The sequence below is a fragment of the Buteo buteo genome, chromosome 12 (genome assembly GCF_964188355.1).
Source record: "Buteo buteo chromosome 12, bButBut1.hap1.1, whole genome shotgun sequence".
NCBI classification, from domain to species: Eukaryota; Metazoa; Chordata; class Aves; order Accipitriformes; family Accipitridae; genus Buteo; species Buteo buteo.
This window is the reverse complement of record NC_134182.1, coordinates 14,378,239-14,399,410: the sequence shown is the minus strand read 5'-3', so window position 1 is coordinate 14,399,410 and position 21,172 is coordinate 14,378,239. Positions and strand designations below refer to the sequence as shown.

The 21,172-nt window shown below is 41.9% G+C and overlaps 1 protein-coding gene across 3 annotated transcripts in view; it reads right to left on the bottom strand.

Annotated features, from left to right (window-relative positions):
- EML4 (EMAP like 4) overlaps positions 1-21,172 on the bottom strand; it is a 168,795-nt gene that overhangs the window by 91,073 nt on the left and 56,550 nt on the right. For 2 of the 3 annotated variants that reach the window (XM_075042791.1, XM_075042792.1), the window contains exon 1: positions 7,491-7,732. The exons of the other annotated variant lie outside the window; for it this stretch is intronic. In XM_075042791.1, the coding sequence (XP_074898892.1) occupies positions 7,491-7,557 (67 nt within the window). In that variant the 5' untranslated portion in view covers positions 7,558-7,732. Of the gene's footprint in view, positions 1-7,490; positions 7,733-21,172 lie in introns of those variants that run through there. 3 annotated transcript variants of the gene reach the window in all.

The following is a 21,172-nucleotide window of genomic DNA, read 5'->3' as shown; positions in this document are numbered from 1 at the left end:
TTGAAGTGTCACAATCGCTATTGATAAAGCATATGAAACCATCATGAATGCGTGCATTGAATTTGCCTGCATGGGAAAAACATACGCCTTTTCACGGAGATACCTTTTCCTTCCTTCTCAAAGAATCCTGTAGGAAAACACATACATTTCTTACGTGGAATGTTTGACAAATTTTGTAAACTCAAAAGGGACCACAGTTCTATCAAAGTTGCTTAAATACATCATGTTTTGTATCATAGACAGATTACTACCTGTTCTTTGAACAGATGGGGCCTCTGAAGTGGAAAAAATCTTCAGGTTTCTTTTCCCACTATTTGGTACAAAGCAACAGGTTTTTTAGGTAAAGAAATATCCCTACAAATTAGCAAGGGAGACGGGACTGATCATGGATGTGTCTGGTATTAGAAACGATCAAGTACTACAAACGCTTGATGGGGAAACAAGAATTAAATCTGGCTGGGACTAAGTAACAGCAGTGTCACAAACCAGGAATAAGCTTAATTTTTTCGCATTTTCTTCCTTATTCCCCAAAATCAAGGCATTAACTAATCAAGAACTGACATCAGTCAAAGCCACCTCAGAAAGAGCAATCTTTATGTGCTAAAGTACACAAGTTCAAAAAAAGCAGCAACGTTTTGCTGCAAATGTACACCACCACTGATGCAACCACACAGCCTCTACATTGCCACTAAACCTGCCACATCGGCCATTGCTCCTTCGCACACCTACCACAAAGCTTTTCTCTTCAGTACACTGGGTATCACTTCCAGCTTTTTATAACAGATGAGGAACAGCAATGCTAGGGAAAGCCTGCCCGCAACCCACGGAAAGAAAATTTATAGTTTCATACTAATAGACTTCAAACTAATGAAGTGAAAAACACACTGGAAAAAGCTGTATGTTGTAGATCTCCAGTGTTTGCAATTCAGTTCTCTTCCCTTTTTAAAATCCTGGAGATTTCTATAACTGTTTGATATCTGGGAGGGAACAATCTAAAACAAAAAAAATAATAATTATTCTGAAAGTAGCTATCATCTTAAACCACAGCTTATCCACTTTATTCCTTTAACGCTTATGTTTTAAGATTGATTAATTCCACATACACTTATTAAGCATTCGCTATACTAATTCAGCTATTCATACGTAAAAAAGAGCCATCCAGGAGCATGCAATTTCTGCATAATAATGCCAGACAAAATAACAGGATCGTTCATGCATGAAAAGGATTTCCCCTCTCCCCAACAGAATAGATCAATAAGAACAAAATTGGTTTATACATTTTCAGCATCTTCTAACCTTTCTGATAATCTTATTTTACAAATTTTATTTTTAGCATTAGCAGGAAAGAATAAAAACTGAGCTAGTATGAGCAAGTTCTTTGGGCTACGACCTGGGGTATGGCCACATAAACTACAAGGGAGTGAGCCCAAGAGGGAGTTAACAGCATCACAGCTTCCGTGTAGTAACTACTCAAGTGCACTCTCTTACTCAAGACTAAATGCCAGGTTGTTTAACCTACTAATCCACATTTACAAACCTGCTGTGTCAACATGCTGTAAGTTTTCCGCCTTCACTTAGCTCTCTGCAACTCATGTGCAAGCCCACACTCTAACTAGGTGTGACCATCCTTTCTGACCTGCAACAGCAAAAAGTCCTCGTATGGGAGCACTACATGAAACGCAGCTTGTACGCCTCAGAGCTGGGGAAGACCTCCCAGCATTAACCCACAGGCGGAGAGGACAAACGACCCTGCCCCAGCAACGTCACTGCTCTGGTGCAGAGGGAGCCGCGCCAGGAGCACGGCTTTGCCCCTGCCAGCTCCTGCCAAACCCCTGCCCAACAGCCCCCGGGGCCATTCTTCCACCAGTCATGTAATCTAACCCCAATATAGAAACTACACGTGACCAGTGCAAACCACTCAGGAATCAAAAGCCACTTCCACCTCCAATTTTTGCCCCTTTATCATCTAAAAAGAAACAACCCCCTAAAAACCCTTACCACTCAAGACACCGTGCCACTTAAGCAAGCCATTGAGCAAATGGGTAAAAGTAACAGTGGCAACAGCATTCAAAAACCTGAAGGACCAACTCAAATCAGCTTCTCATGGAAGGGAACGCTCTGTTCAATGCATCTCATAGGTATCAGAAATCTCACCGTGGGTATTCTCATGGTTTTAAATGCTTCTGAAGAGCATCACAAGCAAACAAGGGCAAACCCCAACAAATTCATGCATTTTTAGAGCATACGAAGAACAAAAAAGATGCTGCGAGAGAAGAGCAAAGCCAGAAAACGTGGCACCTAAATCCTATCTGGTTTTGCAATACATCACAGCATCTTCTCATCACACGATAAACAGCTGTGACCAATGACTGCCACATCTGGTCATTCCTTCTCCTTCCCCACTCACAGGGCAGGTTCTACAAGTCCAGCAGTTTTTCTGTATTTCTTTGCAAGTTAGGCTCTCAGAGCCACTCTGTCTCACTGCAGAATGAGCAGGTTGAAGAACCACTTTAGTTTTGCATGCTGCAAAAGGGAGGTTTCCAATGCTGCTGCTTTCCTGATTAATTTATTTATCCACTTGAAGCAGGGGTGTGATGTAGCGTTCATAAAGATACTTTCTTGGGTTTCTTAATCTGGGCATTACTCAAAATTTGAGATCATTGACTTAGCGCTCAGAAAGCGTGTGCAGTCTGAACGTTTTTATCTGACCTCTAATGACAAGTTTGCTGTGTCAACTGCACCTTTGATATTTCACCAGTTTTGATACTTCAGCAACTTCAAGTGTGGCTTGCAATTACTTCACCTTGCAACTACTTTCTGCGACTGCTAAGGAAATGCTAACCATTACCCTGCACAAGTCATCATTATCTTCTCAACTCTCTTTTGATGACTAATACATATTCCTAGAACTGTTAGAAGTGAGATAGAGACCCAGACAGGCAAAGCAGAAGAAACATTACCAAAAAATGTAACCGCATTTTTAAAAGGTAACTATCAAGTTAAAGAAACTAGACTTTTCCACTGAGTCTAGGTAAGTATTAACCTTCTAAACAGTGTGAGTTGAAAACCCCTATGGACCTTTATGATTTTGTAATTTTATGCTGTATCTACATGGCACTGCTGTTACAGTGCAATACTGCAGATATTTAGTCATATGCTATAGATTAATAAAGCAGTTATTTACCAAAGTATATACCAGATATACTTTTTTCTGTTTCTCAGTCGAGACATACATCGAAAGATTTTTAATGAGCTGTGTAGGTGCAAATATTTACAGCCCATCCACAGTTAGTGACAATCAAACACTGTGTTTGACCTGACAGAGGGATCCACGTGGCTCTGCATGATGTCACCACACCAGCCTGTACTGTGCATGGTTGGGTCAGACCAGGCATGTCCCTTCTCCCGGTTACCTGGAAAGGCAGTAGTATCCGAAGAGGAAATAGCACCTTGACAATAAATTTAATGTAATAAAGCCTGGAAACAGCTAGCCCACCTAGCTTAGAGCTGCCTTCATTAAGCATAGGCTCAGCTAACTCATGAACCAAGTAAATACTGCTTTGTCCAACTGTGCTTATAATGACTCTAATATAACCACTCAATAAAAGCTTCATTTAACTCTGCCAAACTAGTAGAAGGTGGTAACTAAAACTATCTAACCTGATAAGGAAGTAGAACTTAAAAGCAAGTATACATTATCCTGCAAATTCTAGTAGACTTACGGCTGCGCAAGAGGCAACAATGGTATTTTCACAAACTATAATGAGATGGGATTTCACCTCTAGACATAAGACAAGTATCCCAGCTGAAGATGTCCAACTGATGTGGAAAATGATGCCAGTAAAGAGTGGTAGCTCTCATAATTTCCTTCTATAAAGTATGATATAATAAGCAAAGAAGCATACAAAAGGAGAGCAACATCCCATCCGTCCCTACATTCAGAAATCCCCAATTCCAGGCATTTAAGCCCTTCAATCACAAGCATGAATGGCCATGTCCACAAAAATGCAACCCTTTGCATTCATTTCTTGGTGACTGTTGTTCCTCCTGGTAGGGACCAGTTTGCCCTTCTGTTAGGTGATCAATAGGAAGCAGAGAATTTTCCCAAAATACAGCCTAAAGCATTTGGACTACCGTAACCTTGGGGAAAGGGAGCCCCAGCTCTTGTGGAATAGCTGGGTTGCATTTCACTATTTCTAGAAAATAAAATGCTCTGCCTCCTTCACTGAGGAAACTCACTGCGGCCCTTTAAGCGTACTACTATCAAATAGGGTTTTTTTCTGGAAAACAGGAAAGCAAGTTCAGAGAAACTATTAACACATCTCTAGCCCAAGACTGCAGACAATACGTTCCTTATGTCAGATACTAATCCAAAGTAAGTACTCCTCCGCGAGCGCCTGGTTAGGGAAGCAATGCAGCAAGCGCAGCAACGTGCACTGGCCACCGTCACCCCTGCCAGCGAGGCAGAGGGCAAAGTCTCTGCCAGCCAAGGTGCCCTCCATGGCACGGTGACACCCAGGGAGGACACAGTCTCACCCTTGCAGAAATCCTGCAGAGCCACCACAACACCACCACCTTTACCACCAAAGCCTCCAGCAACTGGCAAATCCCCACTGTGAAACAACGCCTAAGCAAACTCTCTACTAGTCTTAACATTAAAGATAAATGTATCCAAATCAATTCAAAAGTCTGGAAACAATCAAGCTTACAAATTTGGGGACATTTGTGGGGTTTTCTTCTGTTTATAAATACTGTTCACAATGCCAAGTGTCATTGGAGGCAAATATTTAATCAAGAAGCATGCAAAACTAACAGTTTTGTTTGCAGGTAAATATTTTCATTGGTCAAACTAAAAATTTCTATCCTGATCTGTATCACCTAAGCCAAATTCTAGCCCAGATCTAATTTGATAGCTAAGATCTTTCCCAAGGGACATGTTATGACAGAAGCCCTTGCCTTAGCTTCAGTTATAAAAAGCTTATTAAATGTAAGTAGAAAAAAGAAGTCATCCCTACTGACATCAAACAAGTGTTTTTTAAAAATCTGATTAAGCTGCCCATCGGCACTGATATCCCATATGGTAAAAGGAAGTGCTAGTTCTTCACTGCTGAATTAGGAATTTATTTTTAGCTTTGGCAAGAAATGAGCTACTGGACATAGGTACAGTCATACCTATGCAGAAAACAAATCACAATTAAAGGTAAGGTAAAGAAGTTCCTATAGAAAAGCATATCACTATAGGATGCTTACTAAAAAAAAATTAAGTTATCCCCCAAACCTCACCTGAAATACCCTCCTGTTAGTACAAAGCCTTCATCTCCTTCAAATAAAGCAAGAATGAGCATGTATTGCCAAAAAAAAAAAAATTCTTTCTACAGCTTAATCTCAGGCTTTTTCCTACTTGTTACCACTGCAAAGTTGCTAAAAGCCCTCGAGGCAAGGAGCTCTCGAGGATGAAGTTAGAAATTTCGTATGAACAAAGCACTTGTTGATTCTCCAACATACCAGTTTCTTATCACTGTAAGTTCACTTGCCAGCCAACACACATTCCTCAGAAAACTTTATATAAATGTACATTAGGTTTAATGATTTAAGTAGGAATCAAGTTTTAAATCAGCAGAATACATTACACTACTAAGAGTATCCAAAGCCACACTTTCTTTTAATTACAAATGCTGTCTTTAACCTTTATCCAGCAAAATCCTCAGTCTTGTATCAAGATTATAGCCAAAATTATTTTAAGATGCAGAAAAAAAACTGAAATAGAACATACGCATTGAGAAAAGAATGTATTTCTTGCACCTTATTCTGCTGCATTTCTAGACAAATCTCAAAGGTAAGTTCACCATGTCACACTCGCTTCTGAAATTCAAGATATGCCTCAAGCTCAAGTCTGAGACACTGCTATATTTTTTACAGATGACCACAGAAACTCTTGCTAAAAGCCATTAGAGTCAATAGAAATGTCAACATAAACCTCTACTCATCAGTAACAAAGCTGCAAGTTATAGCCACAAAAATTGCTGTTCTTTGGAACTTTATTCTGAAGATAAAAGAGCTAAACATTAGCCTTCTTTTCTACCATAAAAATCCTTGAAAGCCTGCAAAAGATTGTACGAAGCACTTGTCATTTTAAATTTCCAATTCACCCTCCCTCTTTCCTCAGGGTTGCAACATCTTGAATTCTAAAACAAACGCTTTGAATTCTGAAGCAGATGAAAGTACAGTGCATTGCTCACTTTAAGAGTAAGCAAAGTCGTTCCTTTCTCCCACTAAATACACATAGAAATCTATGCATTAAATACCTGCCCTTATTTCCTTATTTTTTTTTAAGCAAACTGCTGACCATCATATTTTAGGGCAGAAGTGTACTTTTTTCTGTGCAAGATGCCATGTTCATATCAAAACTGCGCGGCATGAATCAGCAAACAAAGAAGAGCGGCTCAGTGACGTTTGTTTCATTTGCAGTAAAATACTTCACCGTATACAGGAGCAATACATTTTACCTCTGAACCGATTTGTCGAGGGGGGGTATTTGTTTGGTTGGTCTTTTTAAGCCTTAACTCATATGCTTTTGGTTGATACAGCTACAATGCTGCAAGTAATCACCCAACTTACACTCAAGAGAGGCCGGTTTGATAGCAGCTGTTTAAAGAGAGGAAAGAGGTGTCAAAATATTTCATTTTTACTGCGACACTAGTGAAAAATAAAGCGGGGGGAAAAAACTTGGTTCTGAAGAGCAAATCCGTGTTTTACGGGCGCACAGAAAGTAGAGCAAGGCACACGCTGGGAGCCGCAGCAGATGCAGGGAAGAGCTCCCCGCTTTGAACGAGCCTTTACTGCCTCCTCCCGCCCGAGAGGCCCGCACGCTGCCCAGGCTTCCCGGAGCGGGCTTGGTCTCACTCGTCCTTTGCAACGCGCAGAACCGAGGGATGGAAATGAAAGGCTGGACGCACAGAGGCAGCTCTCCCCCGAGGGCTGCAGCGGGCCCCCTGCACACACCGCCACCTCCCGCTCCCACTGCGGAGGCCGGCCCGGGCCGGGCCGCCCGGCGGGACCCGCGCTGCCGCGGCGGGAGCAGCCCGCACGCAGGCTGCAGGGGCGGCCACGCCGGGAGCCTTCTCTCCAGCAAGCGTTAACTTCGCCGCGATCCTCCCGTCATTTTCTCTGCTACCCGCACACGTCAAAACTCTATTTAATTTTTTTTTTACTTTTCTGAAGGTTAGGATGCTGCACGGCAGCGAGTGACCTCAGCCTCCGAGTCAGCGCACCTTGCTGGCTGCTAAGGAGCGCGCAGAGTTAACTGAACCGCGCAGGTGAGTACTGAGCCCGGCGCTCACTTGGCAGCTTTCCCTTCTCCCCCTCCGGGGAAGGGGAACGCGGAGCGAAGGGCGCGGGAGGTCACTCCGGGAAAGCCAGCCCTCCCTCCCTCCCTCCCGGGCGCGCTGCACGGGGGGCCGAGGAGCGGGGGGCAGGCGGTGGTACTTTACCCGCACAGAAGCTGACGAGCGCCGAGGGGTCGCAGGCTGCGGCCAGGCAGGGCAAGCCGTCCTCCATTCCTCTCGCCGACGCCGCCGAGCCGGCCCCCCTCGCGGCTCAGAGCGGGCCCCCGCGCCCCGGCCCAGCCGGCATGCCGCGGGCTCCGCGGAGACGCCCCGGGCCGCGAAGCCCCGCTGTGGCGGCGGCCGGTCCCCGCTGCCGGTCCCCGCCGCCTCTCCCCGCAGCCCCGGCGAGAGCGAGAGGCTCGAGGGGGCGGGATGGGGACAGAACTCGGCGGCTGCCGCAGGGAGGGGCTAACGCTCCGACGTCAGCCCGCCGCTGGCCCCGGCGCTCCCGGGCGCGGGCAGCGCAGGAAGGCTCCGCTCCGCGCCGCGCCGCTCCGCTCCGAGCCTCCAGCACCGCGCCGCGACGGCTCGGGTGCCTTCTCGTCAGGGACGCGCAGCTCGCCGGCCTGCTTCCACGGAGGAACCCGCCAGCTGTCCCCTCACTCACAGACCGACCGACCGACCGACAGGGTCTCGCACCCTCCCCACGTGAAACCACAGCAACGCGGCGGCCGCACAGGCAACCAGCCCACTGCGCCGCAGGGTACTCGCCGCCGGTTTCGGAACCGTGGCGCTCGGCGCCAAAAGCCAACGGCCATCGGTTTGCCCTCGGTCTGAGCGCGAAGAGCCACCACAGAGGACTGACGAAAAGGATTTCTATACCCCGTCAGTTCAGATGAACCATTACTGTTCCAAAGCGCCTTTCTGTGTCAGAAACGCCACAGACCTGCTGTCAGTCAAAGCACAACGTGACATGAAAAGTTCACACGGGGGGGGGCAGGGTAGGAAGGGGGTGGGTGGTTGTTTAGTATTATATTTGAATATTTTTCATATGACATCTTTCGAGACGAAAGAGCAATGACATCACTGGAAACAGAGTCGTATCCATTATATTAAAACAAAGCAAAATACCGTGGCTTAAACGCAACAGCTTTGCAAAGCTATCGTTCTGTTCAGCAGAAGGGAACTCGTATTACAAACGCATTACAATCTATTTAGCGTGATCATGATTTCGTCTGTCTTGCAAGATGAAGCACAGCCAGATGAGAACTAATGAATGCAACATGTGTTCATTCTTTTGGTAGCCGTGCCTGAAGCCAGTTGGCAGAATGACTACAGCAAGATAAATGTCAAAACAAAACTATTTGTGAGTATGTGCTGCATATATTTTTCCTAGTCTCTCTATCATACTTCAAATAGTTTATTATTTTCAAGCTTTGCAAGCATGATAAATAACTCTATGGATTAAAGCTTTGACTTCCAGACAACAGTGGGATAGTAAAAAATAAATAAATAAAAAATACACGGGGGAAGTCCATGCCTCCATTCAAAAAACGAGGCACAGCGCTTTTTTCCACCGTCACAAACGGTTGATAAGAAGGTTTGTAACAACACATATAGCTAAGACAGCACACAATGGGTTTTGTGTGTTTTCCATAGAATTATCAATCTACATAATTTCAGCAGTATCTTCCTTTTCCAGCAGCTCCTGACACATTGGAGGAATTGACCTCTGCAGTGATTTAAAAAAAAAAAAAAAAAAAAAAAGAGAAAGGCAGTCAGCTGAATACAGGTCTGCAGTATGAAGCCAGCCAGGAAACTACCACAATTAATAAGAGGAAGAGACTAAAAGACTGAATGGTGGACGACGATAAAGCGTAAAAGGCAAGGGCATGCAATTAAGGAAAGGGCCCTACTGAAGCCATGGGCCTCAACATGCAGCCGTGGCACTGGGATTGACCAAGAACCCATGCTTCCAACTCGTCCCAACCACTATGTTGCATCACATCATTAGATGAAACAGTCTTCATTGCAAGATGAAACACTGAGTCTTATCTTGAGCGGGTTGGACACACAGAATTATATAACATGCACAAACATACATTTTGGTAACCCTTCAAACTCAACATCTTCCCTAATACAACTATGAAGCCTTGAAAGAAATTGTGGGCAAAAATCCTCCATGAGGCCAAACAGACATTGTATGTGCTGGTAAAGACAGGCACAGAGAGCAGAAAGAGCTTGATTTGCAATTTTAAGTGGCCATTAGTGCTCCAAATGATGACAGATTACATACAGCTGGCAAGAAGGAACCAATGTAGTTCAAACTAATAAAAATTTTTTAGAGTATTTCATTTTTAGAGTAAGAAAAACACTTTATTATAAAAAAAGTTAGGATCTCCTACTGTACTAAAAACATATGAAATACTGATATTTCCATGTATCTACGACCCTAATTTTTAGCTCTAAAAAGAATGGATCTCCTCAGTGTAGGGAAAAAAAAAGAGTTGCATTAAGGCAGTATTTTAAATAGATGCCTGCTGAATTAAGAGCATACAGGTTGGGGCAGAAGGAACCAAAGCAAATGTTAGACCCTCTGAATGCTAACGTTTGAAGTAAGATTTCAGATGGCCCACTGTGCACAGCCCACCCTGAAAATGGCAGCAGTAGTCTGAATCCACCCATCGCCTGTTCCCTGCTGGTCTGAGGACTTAGATCAAAATTCTTTTGCCTAAAATTGATTTGCCTTTGAATCTCTCATGAAAGCCTTAACTCCTCATAAGGATTTTTCCACTCTTCTAGCTCTGGCCCATACCTGGCCTTCTAAGCAATCTCACTATCTTCAACAGCTGTCTACCTCTAACCTTTTCAGGCTTAAAAACCATCTCAGGCTGCTCTTCCCTGCTGTTATTTAACATGAATGAGGGGGATGAGGAGGTACTCAAGTTCTTAAGTATTTTAGGTAGGCACAAATGATAAAACAAGTACTTAAAATACGGCACAGGCCAAAATAAAACATATATGACGTAGGCAAGGAACCTTTGCCTAGGAAAAAAAACCTCTCCGTATATTAGTGGTGCAGATTACAATGTTACACCATGAAAAAAAAAACCTCTCCATTCTAACATAATAACTACAGTTAAAGATCAGGAACAGACCCCCGCACATTGCACAAGCACAGATTCATTTGTTGTTTTTGTCCCCAACACACAGATATTTAGGAACATTACACATCTGGTAAGAATAGAGGATGTCTCAAAGACCACAGCAGATTATGAACCTACAAAAGGAACCATTTTAGACACGTATCGGATTTTCATGCATCAAAAAACACTCCAACCCACCCTCAGAGGTGGGAGCAAACAGCTCCTCCAGCTTTTGAAGAGAGCCATAGGAAGGCACGAACTCTTTGGAGTAATCACTTCCACATGAAGAGGAGGAAGCAGCGGGTCTCCTGCCCCACACCCCAACCATTGCCGTCCGGTGACCCAGAGCCCACTAAGGAAACTGGGGATGCCCCCGCCAAAGCCACCGCACCTCCAGCTGCAGACTGCAGAATGGACACCGTGTCCCCAGGACACCTTCAGCAAATAAAAACCAAACAGGAAGATTATTTATTGAGTTTCCTTGCCAAGTGATCCTGCTACTAAGAAAATACCTGCAGTTACATGAAATTTGGAAATTGGTTTTCACAGGACAAGGGTCTCTTCATCTCCTTCAAATCTAGGAGATTATAGATCCAAGAGCTGCTGCATGAGGCAATCACATTGCTATCTTCTCTCCAAAAGATTATTGGAAGCTCTTCCTACCTACCTTTCCTTCAGAAAACCTGTAGCTATAACTACATACACAATATAAAGTGATAGCAGTACTGAGACTAGTTTAACAACTGTCTTGCTGTGGAACTGCAAGAGGGCAGCACTAGTTAATTTTGTTTCTTCATATGTATACAACTAATCATGTTTCCACTGGCAAACAATCTTTCAATTATTTTGCTTTCTTCTTTCTGAAAATGAACTGCAGCAACGTTTCAGTTGGCAATCAACCTCATAGCCAAACAGTATTACCTTTCAGCAGCTGAATGCATCTCTGTTCCAGTATTACCTTTACCCCATGGAAAAGAGAGAACAACAATGATTTCTTTAATAACTACCCAATTCCTAAAGACTTGAAGCCTTTTATTCCTTTTTCCTTGGGGGAGGAATCCTTTCTGAAATCAACAGACTGTTTTTAAAAGCATCTTTCACCTGCAATCACCTAACAAGCGCACCAGATCAAAACCATCTCATCAGATGAGACAAAAATAATTAAGCACAGTTTTAAAATACACACTTCAGTTAAGGACGCTCATTGCATCAGGCCTGTTTCCAGCAGGACTGGTGAGGTGTACCGAGGTTAGTAAGCTATGAAGGACAAGGACAACCTGGCAGGATTGAGTGCTCTCATTAACGCCTGCAGGATGCAGCAGCCTCTGCTCGCTCCTCCTTTTCACTCCAGGTGCTGGCGCTGTAATAAAACCTATTAAAGTCCCATTCTCTGAAGCATTAATACCAAGAGTGATGGAAGGCAGGACCTTTGGCTATGATTAAGGTCACCTAGATTTGGCATACGGCAGCACTACTGCTAAAATAAGCATCCCATCCTAATCCTGCTCCTGCCACTGGCACAACCGCTCGTGGGGCTGTACAGGGAAGCACACCGGGAGACTCAACAGCATGAAAACTAACCCATTAACACCAAAACAGGAAAACTCACCGGGCCAGTTGTGTGGCAGACAACACAGTGAACCATGCTGCAGCAGCAGGGAGGTGGCAGCATCTGGAAAGAGTGGCAGGAACCCTGCCCATCAACAGCAGCTGTGCCCATGGATGACTTAAGGTGACTGTGAAACAGCTACACTTGTAAATCACCTTTCATTGCCAGAAAACTGAGTGAAACAAGAACTGATAGAGAAGAGAGTGAAGTCCCCGAGCGAGCAGTGCCAGGGCAGGATGTGCAGAGAACGCACAGTGGCGCTGGAGGCCGTTCCCTTGTCACCCCTCCAGACTCTAAACTGAGCTCCTTCGTTCTACGGGTGTTTTTCTCAAACAGAGCCACCGTGCAGAAAAAATAAGAAACAATAGGTGTACATCACGTCTTAAAAGCTGTCCTGAGGCTGTCCTCCACAACTACACCATACTCATGTCCATGTGGTCAACCATCCCGGGAACGGGATCTGAATAGGGGAAATATTTTTTTCTCCCAAAACCACATTACCTAACTTGAAAAAAAAAAAAAAAAAGAAAAAAGAAGAAACCCCAAACAATAAACAGCCCTCCAAATGCACATGCCTATTTTAAGAAGAACCACCTGAATTTCTGTTTTTGTCAGGTGTTTTTTCTGCTGCATCAGCTGCTTACTCTAGTTTGTCACAGACCTGCAGAGGCAGCTGCACCAATGCGACTGAGGTGGCAGCAGGCTGATGTGAAGAGTAGGAAGGGTGGCAATGTTTCAGGCTGGTTTTTCACTGAGCATAACATCAAACCACAGCTGCGGCGTGCCTTCCGCTGCCTGCATGGAGCGCTTGCACAGCAGACTGCTTGCAGCTGCTTACCTGCCTACCCATCAAATACAATACGGAAACAGCCAGCAAACAAGATGAAAATGTATTAAATCCAAAACATGGCCATGAAAAGTTTCTCCTGCGAATTTTATTTTGGGCATATGTTTCAGACCACGTATCCTATGTGGGGGCCCATTAAAACGTGCAACCCTGCCCCCGAGAAAAGGAAGAGTCTGAACAGCAGCATCCCTGTTAGGTGCAGTCTGTATTTTTGTGGAGATAATCACAGTTTAATCTCTGGTCAAGAACCTACGCAGCTTCAAACACACAAGTTTTGCCTAAGTGAAATTTTTAAAGCTACAGGCAAATCATATAAGGTTGTTAAACATGAAGCATTTCCATTTTCTGAAAGCAATCAGCAGAAATTTGATTCTTAATAAAGATGACTAACTGGCGGTCTTAGTCATATCAAAGCTACGGTTATGGACTAGCTATAGTTAAGTGACTGCTGTCTAACCGTTTAGCTCATACCAACAGAAGAAAAAATGTTGCTTTTGCCACGCAAAAGTGGGGAAACAGAGGGGGAGAGACCAACTGCAAGAGTGTTTTCTAACAAAGCACTTTCAAAAAGTATCTACTTCTAGAAATATTACTGCTTAAGAGTTGCGTATTCTTTCAAAAAAAGATTAAATGTCATTCTTGCATATTAAGACATCTCCAAATATTGGCTGTTTCCACTAACATATTGCTGCAGTGTTGACTATTTTTACTACTTTTAAAGGTAGTAAAGAATAAACTAAGTGTAAAAAAACCCAACAGAATTTGAAAAAGAATCCACTACTTATGACAGAGAGTTTCTCACTTACTATCCACTTTGAGATGCTGAGGAAGTAGAAAAGCCTTCACAAAAACACCACCAACAAAAAGGGCAATCCTTCACACACAACTAATTCTTATTGAGGATGTCCAGCACGAGACTTGTGGACGCACCGAGGGCTTGCACAGCGGGTGACCAGCTCAGCAGCGCACTGGGACAACGCAATCCTTGCTGTGCACAGAAAGATACTCTGTGGGAGCAGATAGGGATGGGAAGTGCATCCCAGAGGATAGCTCAGATGTAACCACACATCTTGGTACGGCACGTAAATGAGGAATAGAAACCACAGACATTAGTTTGGCTTAATCTAGATGGCTAGGAACACCTTTTGGCTTCCAGACTTCTGCATACGCCAGGAGAACCCAAGTCTTCTACCTGAGGTATGGGGTGATCATCTCCGTTTGTGACCATGCAACATAAACACAGTATCTCTGATTTAAATATTACCTAGCACACACAGATGTGATGTAGGTGTCAGACCTTAAACTATTACAACACTTCAGAGTTTGACCCTATCAAAAGATCATTTACAGCCACACAGTTTTAACATTATTATATATATAACAGCTGTACAGTCCATAAATTACCCTTCTGATGGCACAAACTACTAAACAAAGTGGTTTAAAGGGAATCTGTAGAGACGGTGCTATATCCGTGTCATTCCTTTAAATTTAGTTGACAGCAGATTTTGTACTCTCAGTAAAATGGGTCACAATAATAAACATTATGGTTTGTTTACAAATATAGGATTGAACTGTTGTGAAATACTCAGGCAGAGCTTATGACCTACACTATAAAAGATATAAGTTGGGGTTTTTTTTAAAAAGACAAACATGGAAACTCCTGTTTACTTCTCTTGTTTTTCAGTAGTGTTCTTTGTCTTGATATTTCAGCTTCACTTTAAAATTTGGTGAATATAAAATGGGAAGAACAAGCCACACTATTTCCTTGAATTGTTTGATAAAAAATTGTCATTGGAAGGAACCAACTTGGTTCACACACAGAGGTCAAAAGAGACCTTTCAACTAAGTCAATAAATGAAATCTGCCAGACTAGAAGTCATGCTTACTTGAAAGTCTGAATAACATTATTGACACAAAATTAGGTATTGATTTCCAATTTATTCTTCCTGTAGGAATAGTAATGTTACAAAAAACTGACACAAATGACTTTGCCAGTCCCTCTGGAGAAAAAACCAAAGGACAGTAAGAGACAACAAGCAACTCGCCATTTTAATTGGTAGCTCTTTCACAGGTCAAGACTGAGGTCAACTTTTGACTACAGAAATGTGTGTTGATATTGCCAGAAAAAGCATTCTATAGGTCAGGAAAAATAATTTCTTCCTCTGGATCATCAATCCTGTTATGACAGCTAAAGGTCAAAGCAAAGAACAAAAAGGCTAACTAGAGAGAGAGAGCAGAAGAGAGAGGGGAAACTTTGGTGTGCAACAGTAGAGGGCTGACTGAATTGACAGATTAAACAGCTGTGGTGTAGGCAAGGATGCACCATGCTATGGGGCAATAACACCACACAAGAAAAAAGGAGGTCCTTGGTGACTTTAAGAAATGCAGTTGTATTTTCCAAGAATCCAGCTTACCAAAGCTTCAGAGACCTACTAAAGGTCAGAAGCGGCAGGAATTTGACGGTATTACATTACGTAAGAGGCATTTTCATACACTGCAAAACCACCAGCCCTAGGAGGTGGGGATGGTGACGGCAGTGTATGATCGAGCTTGCTATGTCCTTACTCACTTCACCACAGGAGGTTTCTGCACTCCAGATCTACCTAGTCATCTTCAAGTAATAAGAGCTGGAAAACAAGAGAACAATCTAAAACATACTGAAGTCACGACTTTAACAGGAATTTAATCAAGCCTCAAATGAAGAGTTTACCCATCTGTTCCTTGAGAAGGATAAAAGTCCATGATCTAAGTGAATAAAATACCAAGGGTGATGGGACTACAATTAAAAGCAACTTCTTCACTAGCAAAGAGACACAGTACTGACTGCTCTAAGCTCCAGAGGGATTAGGATAAGGAATAATCTACACATATTTGCATAGGAAGTAAACTAAAATAATAAAAACTATTCCCCCTGCCCCACCTTTTTTTAAAATACACACTGCAGACTATTGCAGCATTTGTATTTTTCTTAATACAAGAGGGAATCCCCAATCCATGAAGTCAGGAGGCTTCATGTAACTAGAGGCTTACATGCAAGTTTACAAGATCAAGACAGATAGGAGCACAATTCTACCACAGGATTTTTAGATAGAAACTTGACAAATACCTTTACACATAGCTTTTTTTAATCCAAGTTTTGGGGATTTTCTTTGTGTGTGTTTCTTTTTTAACACGAAGTTCTAACCTACAGACAACCTGAACACACAACTTCGATTTGAATTATGTATTTCCTAGGAAATGGACTGTAAACACTTCTTCTTGTATCAGCTTGTACGATGTTTAAAGCACTCCACAAAGTCAAATGAAGGAGCACAGAATTGTAACTGTACATGGCAACACAGCTTTTAAATTATGGACATAATAAAGTATCATTATATTTACAGTTTATATTTTTCTTTTGTATTCCAAATTTTTAAAGTAAGTGAGAGTTGATCTCAAGACAGTCTTGAGACACAAAAGATGTCCAAACCTTAGTAAAGTGCTCTAAATTAGGTAGCAAAAATAAGATTTCTTTTTTTTAAACGACGTATGCCATAGGTCACCTCTGACCATTGAAATACTCAGTCCAGTATACAAGCCCCAAAACTCCCACATTCTTCCTTCTTCTATTGCCAAGCCAAAATAAATTCATGGTTTTAGAAGTTTTTGTCAAAACAAAGCTTCAGAAGACAAACTGTAACAGTGATTTATTTATCAATAAGTTCATAATTAATACAGGAACTTACAAGACACTGAGCAACTGACAAAATTACGTATTCAGCATAAGTTTTATTTAGTAGAAATGTTTTGCCTGCTATCTCTATAAACAGGAAGACTCAGCTATTTCCTTCGACCAAGTACTACAGACTTACTAACATAACAGAGCCTGCAGCAACATCTGCTTGAAAGTAACAAACCTACAATGCTGGACATTTTATTATATTTCTCCATTGGCTGTATTTACAACATGAATATGCTTTTTCTATTTTCAACATAAATGAAAATCCTTCTACAGGAAAGCATACACTATCAAATTATATTGCAGGACACCAGATTTAAAGGAATGGTATTAGGTAACAATAAGAAGACAGACTAAAACACCAAGGAAAAGAAAATTCCAGTCCCTTCTTCTGAATCTTCCACTAAATGTTGTTTGTCTCTAGGCATTATTTGAGGATGCATTCAGTTTGCAATGTAACAGATGTGAAGCAACCTTAGAGGCATCATCAAATCAAAAATACAGGTTTTCATTCTTCTGTCATATTACTCAACATTCTGCCACTCCACAAGAAAATAAACTGTAAAATTATATTACAGCAATCGGGAATTAATTAATTAATTGTTGCAAGTCACTTGTGCAGCTTTCCTACACTGGAATAGCTAGGATATTTACATTTTAACATAAACACATTTGTATCTCAAAAGTAATCCTCAAAATAAGTGCTTTGCATTTTTTCTTCCTGTCACTATACACCTCCTTGTTGAAAAGTGTCTCTCACCCTGCCAGGTGGCTCACAAGGAGGCAGCTCCCCCCAGCCCCTTTAAAACCAGGTCAAGAGAGAACAGTTGCGGATTGCAAATGACTATACTTCATACCTTTCAACATTTTCTTAACAGAAGATTTATACCTCAGTATTTTTCTTTGCTAGTCTCTTGACAGAATTCAAATCACTCATTTTTTCACCAAAGGAGGAGTACTTGATTTACTGATTAACTCATCTTGTAGTTAATCAGGCAACCAATTTTATCTGCTTCATTGCTATCAAGTGGTCAGTGTTATCTTCCACTAAGGCAAATTACAGGTTTTAAAGCATACCTGCCATCAGAGGAAATCAGTTTGTTCTTGCAGCATCCTCAAAACCCATGGAGGATATGTGCATTGGAGGGAGATGAGGAGAAGTGGAGAGAAGAGGATTAAATTAAATAACAATTTGGAGGAAGCGTCTTGATGTTTTCTGTCTGCACTGATGAAATCAGGTCTATGGCATTAAAACCGATATGAGAGAACACAGCTTATTTGCATTGTCTCCTTCCTTTTCTCGTGTAAAAAATCAACTGCTATCCTTAGGCAGGATATACATTGGAAGGAACAAACTAGCAAAACAGTGAACTGAATTTGCAATCCAATCCTAATCGCCCACCCCAGGAGCCATACAAAATGGTCTGGAGGTAGACTGCAACTAAGACCACTGAGCATGGGCATCACATGTCAACGTCAACATGTGATGAGCATCTGGTTTACAGAAAACTTGGACATTTCTTTTCTTTAAAAATAAAAGCTGCCTGAATCTGCAGTGGCAATAATTTTTAAATGTTAATTAGCAAAGTCCTCCACTCTACAAGAACACATTACTGATTTTCAAACCCAAAGCAACACCTTGGGCTGTCTGTATCACACACACACACGTATACATGGTGTGGAGCAGCTTGATGCAGGTGGGGAGAGCGTGGTGGCTTTTCAGCACAGGTCCACTCTCCTACAGACAGGATGGAGCCAGGCACCGGCTGCGAGAACGAGTCCAACCATCCCTGAAGACACGCCATAAAGCACTTGCAGGTAACTGCTTTCAAGGTACCACTCTTCAGTAAAAGGATTAGAGCAGAAATAACCTCTACCTGGCACGAACCTCTTGAGTCAGGAGTTTGGTTATTATAGCAAATTAGTGGTTTAAACTAGATTCATTGGTGGAAGATTTGATTTGGCAAGAAATTTTTAGATCCTGCTGCACAACGTTGCAGGGAGGAGTCTGCCTGACAGCTGTGGCACTGGGTGGAAGGGGGACACAGCTCTGAATGCAGACCATCTCCTAAGTGAGGTGCTGGGCAAGCTAAAAATCAGCAAGAAACTCCAGCTGACTGAAAAGGGAACAGGGACTTACCTCAAGACTATTATACTCTTTACTCTGACACAATTTAACATAACACGGCACTTCCAACAAGTTATTAAGACAAGGCATCCTCATAGATATAAAAGTCTTTTGAAAAACAACATTTTAATAAAACTATACCTAAACAGCATTTGGACAGCTTGGGCTATAGTAAATATTATATGATACTGCCATTCCTTCTTTTATAGCATCACGTTCCCAATGATTATCAGAGCTACTTTCGTAAAACAAATGGCTATTAATATTATTACTCCATCAGTTAAAAAAATTGCTTTTGCAAATTATTCAAGTACTTTGATTTCTCATACTTGTTTTGCTAGAAAAATGTTTAATAAATTCATAAAGATGACAAAACAAAAAATATGCTGACTTAATAGCATTCCATAGAAAAAACTGCTTTAGAGTACCCCATGAAGTAGGACCAGCACAGGTTTTACTGAGTTGCTTCTACTCCAGATGAATTCCACTAATGTGTATTAAAATGCTAGGTAAGTGGCTCTATGTACTGAAATTATTTTGTATTATATAGTAATAGGTTAAGGACAGTTTTGCCTCCAAGGAGACTGTAAACCTGAAAATTGGTCCACATCAGTTAATTCATTATCAAAATCTGAAACACTAGTTACTACCAGAGACATTTTCCTTAGAGAGAAAAATGTCACTCATTTGTCATTTACATTTTAGCTCTATCTTAAATAGAAAAAGATGGTATAATTGAAGTCTGAAAAATAAATATCTTTGTAGTTAATAACAGAAAGTCATCTTTTCCCCCTACAGGTTGCTGCCCTAGTACAGCTGTAGATACCACTCCCTATGTTACAGAATATAATAAACTAACTCCCCAAACAAGGCATCCCATTTTTCAATATTTTTTTTTTCAAATGTTCCATTGCTTTGGCTTTCTTTATGATCTAACCTAAGCAGCATAAGCAAGACGGTGCACCGTCCTACACAAAGCATTAACTGACTCCACATGAGAGGTACAGGAGAGTCAGTGTTTCAATTTCACCTGACCTGGACACAGCTGACATTAAACACTGATGAATGCAGTACTCTGGATTTGCATTTGAAATGATCCAATGTTTCCAGAGAATGGGGAGGGGAGGAATATCAGCCTCCTGTTGGGGGATGGGGGAGTTTCTTCTACAATTGCAAAAATGTTTTTGAATATATGGGGTAGCCAGAGTAGCATGAAGACCCCCACAGGTGTGTGAGGTTGTCTGCTGGGCATAGTGACTAGATAGCACGATCTGTTCACTGAGATAGCAGCTTGAACAGAACAACTACAAACACTGTCAGTTTAAATTAAATATGTTTGTTTAAACCATATATTATACAACAAGTATCTGCCACATCCAAATTTTTATCATTTATGAAGATGATCTTAAATACAAAGCCAACCTCAAACCGCCAAATTATTGGGAGGGGGGCAATGTCTTCCGGTCATCCTGTGTTTGTTAATTCAGGATTATTATTTTTTTTTTCCTTAACGCTGCATCTCTGAGGATGTCTGATTTTCATGCTTTTTCCTTTTGCAACTTTGAGGACTGCTAACTTCCCAGTTTTATTAAACAAACACAGAAATCCTCTTCCTTGCGCTTCACAGCTTCATCCAGAGTTTTCAAATGTTCACAACGAAGTCATACCCAGTAGCAATAGAGTTGACGGTGTTGTAGAAAAACCCGAATCAGGAGCTACACAAGGCCTTCTCTACCAGGGTGACTGCTGGAGTTCAGTCCCTGAAAACACAGCTCTTGATAAAGCTCACTTCAGTTTGGCTTACTTGAACATTCACAACAAATATGGACAAAGCCTCTTATTTTTATGGGTCATATCAATTGTTCCCATGCATGCTGATCGTATCTTCTACAAACAAAGCCAGGATTTAATTGCACTGGAGCATTAAGCAGAGAGCCTTTAAAACTCTTTTCTGCTTAACCTATCTGAATTGCAAGTGGCTGTATCAGAAAGGACTCAAGCATGTGCCATTCTGCAGAATAACCCGTAGTCGTATATATGGGCAGGTGCATTTCCAAAGTCATTTCAAAACACATAAGTGATGAGGAAGAGCTATGAGTTTGCCTTTCTAACCCTCCCACAGATTAACACAATTTCAGGCTCCTGAAAAATAACCACATACCCTGCTGTAGGCATTGCTGACATTGCTGGATTATTCCCAGCACAGTTAGGAGGGGCTGCATATTAACAGCAAATCCACTCACCTGAATTAGGAGCGCAAATAAAGTTTCAGTTTAAGCCAGACAAGACTGTATATTTTTTGCTTCTATTCATTGTTTGAGATGTATGCCAAAATTTTGTGCCCGTTACAATTCTATAATTCCTCTGTAGATCATGAAAACAAAGCAGTAAAGCATACC